General features: G+C 36.7%; 3 protein-coding genes across 3 annotated transcripts; 2 read left to right on the top strand and 1 right to left on the bottom strand.

Moving 5' to 3' along the window:
- The first annotated feature begins 430 nt into the window (after positions 1-430).
- LOC120350972 lies at positions 431-1,660 on the top strand. Its single transcript, XM_039426560.1, has 2 exons — positions 431-1,075; positions 1,412-1,660. The coding sequence occupies exons 1-2, from the start codon at positions 1,014-1,016 to the stop codon at positions 1,650-1,652; spliced, it is 303 nt and encodes a 100-aa protein (XP_039282494.1). The 5' UTR covers positions 431-1,013; the 3' UTR covers positions 1,653-1,660.
- Positions 1,661-2,573: 913 nt separating this feature from the next.
- On the bottom strand, positions 2,574-8,282 carry LOC111044932 (nigwaprin-b-like). Its single transcript, XM_022330199.2, has 2 exons — positions 8,107-8,282; positions 2,574-4,226 (listed from the first exon to the last, which is right to left on the bottom strand). Exons 1-2 carry the CDS (start codon positions 8,195-8,197, stop codon positions 3,964-3,966), a joined length of 354 nt encoding a protein of 117 aa, XP_022185891.1. The 5' UTR covers positions 8,198-8,282; the 3' UTR covers positions 2,574-3,963.
- Positions 2,625-3,780, top strand: LOC120350973. Its single transcript, XM_039426561.1, has 2 exons — positions 2,625-2,758; positions 3,095-3,780. The coding sequence occupies exons 1-2, from the start codon at positions 2,697-2,699 to the stop codon at positions 3,333-3,335; spliced, it is 303 nt and encodes a 100-aa protein (XP_039282495.1). The 5' UTR covers positions 2,625-2,696; the 3' UTR covers positions 3,336-3,780.
- Positions 8,283-8,482: the final 200 nt, after the last annotated feature.

An 8,482-nucleotide genomic window follows, 5' to 3' on the forward strand; every position in this document is an offset into this window, starting at 1 on the left:
AGGTTACTGGCGGCCGAAATGAGATTTTTCAGGTCAGTGAAGGGATGCACCAGAAAGGACAGGCTTTATAATATCGATATCCGTAGAGAGCTCGATGTAATCTCCATACCTCATCAAGTTGACGGGAATCGACAACAGTGGAGAGAACACGTTGAGAGAATGGGAAACGGAAGAATCCCGAAAGCTGCCATTGCTTACAAGCCAGAAGGGAGGAGAAGTATTGGCAGACCAAGAAAAAGGTGGGAGAATGTTTGAAGGCGGAACAGGTATTAATGCCTACCCCTGTAACAAGACGACGACGACATTCTGTGATTCATTTAGAGTATAAAATAAACCTTCAAAATTCAAAATTTTCAAATCATTATTCTTGGACCGAAAATCAAGTGACGAAGCAGTGTGTGATTACATAACCTTAACTTTTGGACAACATTAACATATTATCAAAATTTTTGGAGAGAAATAGTACATGCTCAGCTTAGTTTTTCCTCCAATGTCATAATTGTAGTATGATTATAATGTTTTATTCAATAAATGAAAGAAAAAAGTTTACTTTAACAGTACCTAAACGTACCTAAAAAAGTGTATAAATACTTATCTGTAAAATAATACTCAGACTAAATCTCTTAGCATATCTTTACATAAACGCGAAATATCCTAAAAAAACCGCACAAATCACAACCATATAAAACTTGACAAAGTAGAATTTTGTCCAGTTTGAATGCATGTCGCTCGATTGATTAACTATAATTATATCCATAGGTATAATTGCATTTAGACTAGCATAATGTACCTCTACCATGGAGGAAATGATGATACTCAATAAGGATAGACCTACTTCTCCGATGAAACATTGTTTGGCAATTCAGCATCAGCTTCAATGAAACTCAACAAACATTAACAACAATTTTATTTTAACAATATTTTATGAATGAATGAAATAAATAGAGGTGAGTGGATGACTTGATAATAAATAAATAAATAAGTAAATATATCATGTTAACGAACTATCTGTTATGTTTATGAATGTGGTATGGTTATTATATCCACATCATAATGCCTCCGCCGTACCTTGCAGTTATTAAAAAACACTTATTGACATGGGCTGTTTTTAAATTGATAAAACAGAATAAATCTTATAGCACCCTTTATTCTTTAAAAAACATTGAAATAGTTGAACAACTAAAATGTTCTCTCAGAACATTTAAAAATGTTCTACTCAGAAACAACTTTTAGTTTCGGTTTACACCATTGAAAATATGTTCGTTTTATATCAATTTGTAAACAGTTATTGAATTTTATTTTATTTTAGAACCTGAAGATGGTGTAAACCGAAACTAGTTGTTCAACTATTTTAAAGTTTTTTAAAGAATAAAGGGTGCTATAAGATTTATTTTGTTTTATTAACTTGCAGTTATTGTATTCCAACGATACTTCCGCGCAGTTGCTTATCTGCCATGGTGGAGGCTGTAATGGTTGTTGCCAGGCTGTACCTCCGGGAGCGGCAGTTTGGTCTCGACTACATGTGGGGTCGAGAAGAACTATCTGCCATGGTGATGAGTGTAGTGGTTGTTGGCCTCCGGGGGCGGGAAGAACTATATTTCATGATGATAGTTGTAGTGGCTTTTGGCGAACTGTGCCTACAGGGGCGGTAAGAACTATTTTCTATGGTGATGACTGTAGTAATTGTTGCATGCCGGGGGCGGCAAGAGCTATCTGCCATGATGATGGTTGTAGTGGTTGTTGGCAGGCTGTACCTCCGAGGGCGGCAGTTGAGTTTTGACTACATGGAGAGGCGGCAACAACTATCTGCCATGATGATGGTTGTTGATGTCCGGAGGCGGCAAGAACTATCTGCCTTAGTAATGGTTGTAGGGTTGTTGGGCTCCGGGGGCGGCAAGAACTATCTGCCATGATGATGGTTGTAGTGGTTGTTGGCAGGCGGAACAGGTATTAATGCCTACCCCTGTAACAAGACGACGACGACATTCTGTGATTCATTTAGAGTATAAAATAAACCTTCAAAATTCAAAATTTTCAAATCATTATTCTTGGACCGAAAATCAAGTGACGAAGCAGTGTGTGATTACATAACCTTAACTTTTGGACAACATTAACATTTTATCAAAATTTTTGGAGAGAAATAGTACATGCTCAGCTTAGTTTTTCCTCCAATGTCATAATTGTAGTATGATTATAAAGTTTTATTCAATAAATGAAAGAAAAAAGTTTACTTTAACAGTACCTAAACGTACCTAAAAAAGTGTATAAATACTTATCTGTAAAATAATACTCAGACTAAATCTCTTAGCATATCTTTACATAAACGCGAAATATCCTAAAAAAACCGAACACAAATCACAACCATATAAAACTTGACAAAGTAGAATTTTGTCCAGTTTGAATGCATGTCGCTCGATTGATTAACTATAATTATATCCATAGGTATAATTGCATTTAGACTAGCATAATGTACCTCTACCATGGAGGAAATGATGATACTCAATAAGGATAGACCTACTTCTCCGATGAAACATTGTTTGGCAATTCAGCATCAGCTTCAATGAAACTCAACAAACATTAACAACAATTTTATTTTAACAATATTTTATGAATGAATGAAATAAATAGAGGTGAGTGGATGACTTGATAATAAATAAATAAATAAGTAAATATATTATGTTAACGAACTATCTGTTATGTTTATGAATGTGGTATGGTTATTATATCCACATCATAATGCCTCCGCCGTACCTTGCAGTTATTAAAAAACACTTATTGACATGGGCTGTTTTTAAATTAATAAAACAGAATAAATCTTATAGCACCCTTTATTCTTTAAAAAACATTGAAATAGTTGAACAACTAAAATGTTCTCTCAGAACATTTAAAAATGTTCTACTCAGAAACAACTTTTAGTTTCGGTTTACACCATTGAAAATATGTTCGTTTTATATCAATTTGTAAACAGTTATTGAATTTTATTTTATTTTAGAACCTGAAGATGGTGTAAACCGAAACTAGTTGTTCAACTATTTTAATGTTTTTTAAAGAATAAAGGGTGCTATAAGATTTATTTTGTTTTATTAACTTGCAGTTATTGTATTCCAACGATACTTCCGCGCAGTTGCTTATCTGCCATGGTGGAGGCTGTAATGGTTGTTGCCAGGCTGTACCTCCGGGAGCGGCAGTTTGGTCTCGACTACATGTGGGGTCGAGAAGAACTATCTGCCATGGTGATGAGTGTAGTGGTTGTTGGCCTCCGGGGGCGGGAAGAACTATATTTCATGATAATAGTTGTAGTGGCTTTTGGCGAACTGTGCCTACAGGGGCGGTAAGAACTATTTTCTATGGTGATGACTGTAGTAATTGTTGCATCCTGGGGCGTCAAGAGCTATCTGCCATGATGATGGTTGTAGTGGTTGTTGGCAGGCTGTACCTCCGGGGGCGGCAGTTTAGTTTCGACTACATGCAGGGGCGGCAATAACTATCTGCCATGATGATGGTTGTTGATGTCCGGAGGCGGCAAGAACTATCTGCCTTAGTAATGGTTGTAGGGTTGTTGGGCTCCGGGGGCGGCAAGAACTATCTGCCATGATGATGGTTGTAGTGGTTGTTGGCAGGCTGTGCCTCTGTGGGCGGCAGTTCGGTTTCGACGAAATTTAGGGGCGGCAATAACTATCGGCCATGGTGATGGTTGTTGATGTCCGGAGGCGCCAAGAACTATCTACCATGGTGATGACTGTAGTAATAGTTGGCCTCTGGGGGTGATAAGAACAATCTGCCATGGTGATGATTGAAGTGATTTTTAGCAGGCTGTGCCACTGAGGGCGGCAGTTCAATCTCAATGAAATTCAGGGGCGGCAAGAACTATCTGCCTTGATGATGATTATAGTGTTTGTTAGCAGGCTGTTCCTCTGGGGGCGGAAGTTCAGTATCGTCGAAGTTCAGGGGCGGTAAGAGTTATCAGCCATGGTGTTGGCTGTTGGTCTCCGGGGACGGCAGTTTAGTCTCGACGACATGCACAGGTGGGAAGCAGGCGTATCCACAGTTGGTGGGGCAGCACTTCAGGTCGGAGGGACATTGACGGTCGTGGGTGCACAGGTTGCCGCAGAGGGAGGGGGGTTCCTCGCCGTGGATGTGGGGCTGATAATGCTCCATCACTGGGTGCGATTTCAGGTCGGGCACCAGACGCTTCACGTAAGGGCATAGTCCGGTTCTGATGGGACCTGCAAAACAATAAACGGTTCAAAAATAGTTTCTTACTAGAGTAGTGTTCATTATAAATTACAATAAACGGTTCAAAAATAGTTTCTTACTAGAGAAGTGCCATTATAAATTCAAAAAGATCTGGTGTGGCGCACTCACATAACTTTCCTTGCCGTTATGAAAATTGATCACCTAACGCTAGTGTTCACGCGCATCTAAAGTCTACTATTCAAAGATCTGAGCCGGCTGGTGACAGGACAATAACGCTGGAGACACACGAAGTCTGCTATCTCTTCATAGTGAATGATTTAATATAATCAACAGTTTGAAATTGAATAATCACATTTTCTTCAATTTCGAGCTTATTTTCAACTTTAGGTGAAAATGTTACTGAACATTAATTGTAGAGATTTCCATGTTCAATCTTTTTCACTTAGATTTTTTTTTGAATTGTATCTAAAGCCTGATAATTGGGAATCTAAAATCAAACTTTGCATAGATGGGGCGGAGCTCTTGAAATTTTTACAGATATGGGACTTGTGGCAGTTGATAGAGCTTATCAATGACTATTCTAGGTATAAATTTGATCTAAATCTTTGGAGTCGTTTTCGAGATAATCGTGAAAAACCCTGTTTTTGACAACAGTTTCGCCATTTTAGACGCCATCTTGAATTGCATTTGATCGAAATTGTACGTGTCGGATCCTTATAGTATAGGGGCCTTAAGTTCCAAATTTCAAGTCATTCCGTTAATTGTGAGATCAGATATCGTGTACACAGACACACATACACTCAAACACACTCACACACGCACACACACACATACAGACCAATACCTAAAACTTACTCACTTTTTTGGACTCAGGGGACCTTGAAAAGTATAGAAATTTGGAAATTGTGGTACCTTAATTTTTCTCGGAAAGCAATACTTTCCTTACCTATGGTAATAGGGCAAGGAAAGTAATATGATCAAATGGAAATAGCCTGTGATCCAGAAATTCAACCTATTCCACACCACATTCTTGCACCAGTTTGTTGGTTGTTGTGATTGACGATGATGCAGGCAGCGCTACCTAGCAGCGAATACTGGAACCTTTTACAATTCCAGTCTCCTGACTAAGAACAGAATATTATCTTCAAATCATATTTCCATTCAATGTGAATCTATCTGCTTTACTTCTTTTTGACGTTGTAAACTGGATTAGATTCCAATCAGTATGATAAAAGTTATCTCTAATTATTAATTTGATAATACTCTGTATTTTCAAAGTCTATTATAACAACTTTGTTGTAGTTGTGGCGAATCATTGATATTTGCCACCTGTGATTTGCCTGTTTTCAACTTGCATTAGTTTGTTTATTAATTGTATCAGTTTATTTTAATATTTTCTCAGTTCAATTTTGTCATCCCAACGTCAAAACATCTAATCATTCATCCAGTTTTATTTAACCTTTTTCAGAATAGGAAATCGACAAACTAAATGTCCTATATAGTTCAGACACTGCGTTACTTGTAAATATTTGAAAAAAACACTTACTTTTGTTGAAGTATTGAGGAATGCATTTCACTCCTGAAGAGGAGCTTCATCAGTCTTAGGCTCAATATTCCAGAAAATGTAAGTGTTTTTTCAAATATTTACAAGTAACACATTGTCTCAACTACAACAGAGTTATTATATAGTGTTTCGTCATGGAAAGCAACTTCTAATATAACGTTGTGATGTATCTAAGTTTAAGATAAATGATTCATTATAATCTCTCACTAAACCTCTGTACAGGGTTACTCCAAAGTCACAAATTTTACTCATATTTAGGCCTACATTATTTAAAAATTACAAGAAACCAGTACAGAAACTCCAATTCTTGGCTTCCACGATATAAATCATTCAATCTATGTTTAACAAAATAGAATAGGCTAAATATATAATTATTGAAAGTTTAACTCCTGTTTCCTGTCTAAAGAGAAGAAAAATGAGTTAAGCATCAGAGTCTAGTCATTTCAATAATTGGAATCCTATCGATAAATATAGCTCCAATACTATCTTGTGAATAACCCACCATATAATATTCTTGTAGCTCCAAATAAATAGTCATTGTGAAAATAAATTTTTACTTTCTATTGAATGAAACAATATTCATCAACACCTCGAATCATTATAGTTACTGTAATTTAGATTTTTGATGACATCAAATGGATGCATAAATATGTTTTGAGAAATAAGTAGATGAATTTTATTTACCTTCCGGTAGTCGCGCCCTACTCAATCACACGAGCAGTCGCGTGTTGTATTTTTTACAACATCCAATTTGTGTTATTTACTCTTTTACAAGTGTTATTTACTCTGTTTACTGTCAAAACATTTTAATTAATTGTATAATTACTTTTTCCATCTTCTTGGATTATTTCACGCCTATGAACATTTGAATGATTACCATTTCATAGCCCGATGAGGTACATCAAGCAAAGCCATCAATTCTGCGTTATTGGTTCGTTTACAGTCCCCGTATACAGTCTTTCCCTATCTTATGCACTGTCGCGACTAAATGACACCTAAAGACTGAACCATTGCTCGGTTGATACTGCAACTCAGTGGAGTGATGGGGGAGAAGTTTTGGAATGCATAGGTGACTCATTCACTGACACCACCCCATTTAATAGTTTTGTGCAGCAAAAAACTGACACTGTCGTACTTTTTACAACAGCGCGACTGCCTGAAGGTTGAAACAGACTATTAAAAGACGATATTCTATACCTCAAGAAGAAAACGCCCAAAAATGGTCAAGGAATACATACGAGGGGGTCAGAATACAAGGGGTCCAAGTGAAATTTTTCATTTTTTTGAGTTAGCAACAGTAATCGATAGCTGAAAAATCTAGTATACAAGAGGTATGAGCGTAAGTCTGATCAGTGCCGACATCTGGTGTAAAATGTTCAAACTACATTTTCAAACAGCTGTTTATTTGATTAAACAAGGGGTCCAAGTGACTTGGATCCCTTCTTTACAGTTCAACTGTTGCTCGTATCCATAAATTAAATTTAACCTTGATTAAGCAATGTCACCAAGCAAAAGATACCTCAAGAACCAATTAGCGAATCAGATAATATTGCAATGAGGTCATTAATCATTGTTCAATTGCTGGTAAATTTGATAGATTTATGTGTAGCTAGACAATAGAGTTTTGTTTGGTAAACAAGGGGTACAAGTGATACTTCTTATCACTATTTAGTTGATAATTGAGAAAGGAGAGCAATTTGAGACATGAAACTGTACGTTTGATTTGGTAAGAGTATACTGAATAGTTATAGGAATAGGTGAATATCATTTTTATATTAATTTCATGAATGAAGAATTAATTAATGTAAGTAAACTTTAGGCTCAATTTTCTCGAAACTAACAATATGTCACTTGGACCCGTTGTATCTAACCCCCTTGTATGTCTAACCCCTTCCCACCAACGGTGGAAAATTAAATATATCTATATCTAACGTGAGGTCCATGTTATAATGACAGTATTTGATCAACTTTGGTTTTGCTATCCTTTTCTATCATTCGACAAAGCCGGTGGTACTATCCTTTTCTAGGTCCACAACGATGCCAATTATGTTTTTTACAGTGTAGAAATTAATTGATGCAGAGAATTGGCATCGCTATTCTCCTATTTTTATATACTGCCATTATAACGTGGACCTTACTATAGTAGCTCTACCTTCGTTGAGCTATCAAGGATATTATTTATGGATAGGGTACTTACTATATTTATATCTAGGGTTGAGCCCTAAATGTTGTTATACGGTGCATTATGTTATCGCTAAGTTACTAAACTGTAATTGCCTAATTATATTGATGTTGAATGACAATAAAATTCTATTTATGCAGCAATTATATGTTGATGTACTTACAGTTTCTCGCGTTCTGAGCCAGTGTGCTGCTAAAGACGGCGAATAGGGCTACTGCCCCCAAGAGGACAACATGCGAGCTGGCTGACACCATTATGACACTATTGTGACACCATTCAACCCAATTTCTCACTTTTATATCTTAGTTGCCAGACATTTACCGTTTAAAACTTGTCAATATGAGCTGTTAAAATCCTCGTTATTTGAAGATGGAAGGGATGAGCAATGCTAACTGTTTCTAGGTCTGAAAGTAAATTCAACCCTCAGGCTAACAAATTTCTTCGGATCAGGAGAAACACTTTCTTCACTTCTACTTTTGTCAATGTGTTTGTAAATTGTTTGGTGTGTCTTTCTGAAGCTATTGATAGTGTTGAGAAAA

The sequence above is a fragment of the Nilaparvata lugens genome, chromosome 4 (genome assembly GCF_014356525.2).
Source record: "Nilaparvata lugens isolate BPH chromosome 4, ASM1435652v1, whole genome shotgun sequence".
Classification (NCBI taxonomy): Eukaryota; Metazoa; Arthropoda; class Insecta; order Hemiptera; family Delphacidae; genus Nilaparvata; species Nilaparvata lugens.

Bases quoted from the DNA above. Each gene is read 5' to 3' on its own strand.
- LOC120350972 (XM_039426560.1), top strand. From the start codon at position 1,014: ATGTTTATGAATGTGGTATGGTTATTATATCCACATCATAATGCCTCC. The intron at 1,076-1,411 runs TTATTAAAAAAC...ATTAACTTGCAG, and splicing joins GCCTCCGCCGTACCTTGCAG to TTATTGTATTCCAACGATAC.
- LOC120350973 (XM_039426561.1), top strand. From the start codon at position 2,697: ATGTTTATGAATGTGGTATGGTTATTATATCCACATCATAATGCCTCC. The intron at 2,759-3,094 runs TTATTAAAAAAC...ATTAACTTGCAG, and splicing joins GCCTCCGCCGTACCTTGCAG to TTATTGTATTCCAACGATAC.
- LOC111044932 (XM_022330199.2), bottom strand. From the start codon at position 8,197: ATGGTGTCAGCCAGCTCGCATGTTGTCCTCTTGGGGGCAGTAGCCCTA. The intron at 4,227-8,106 runs GTAAGTACATCA...ATTGTTTTGCAG, and splicing joins GGCTCAGAACGCGAGAAACT to GTCCCATCAGAACCGGACTA.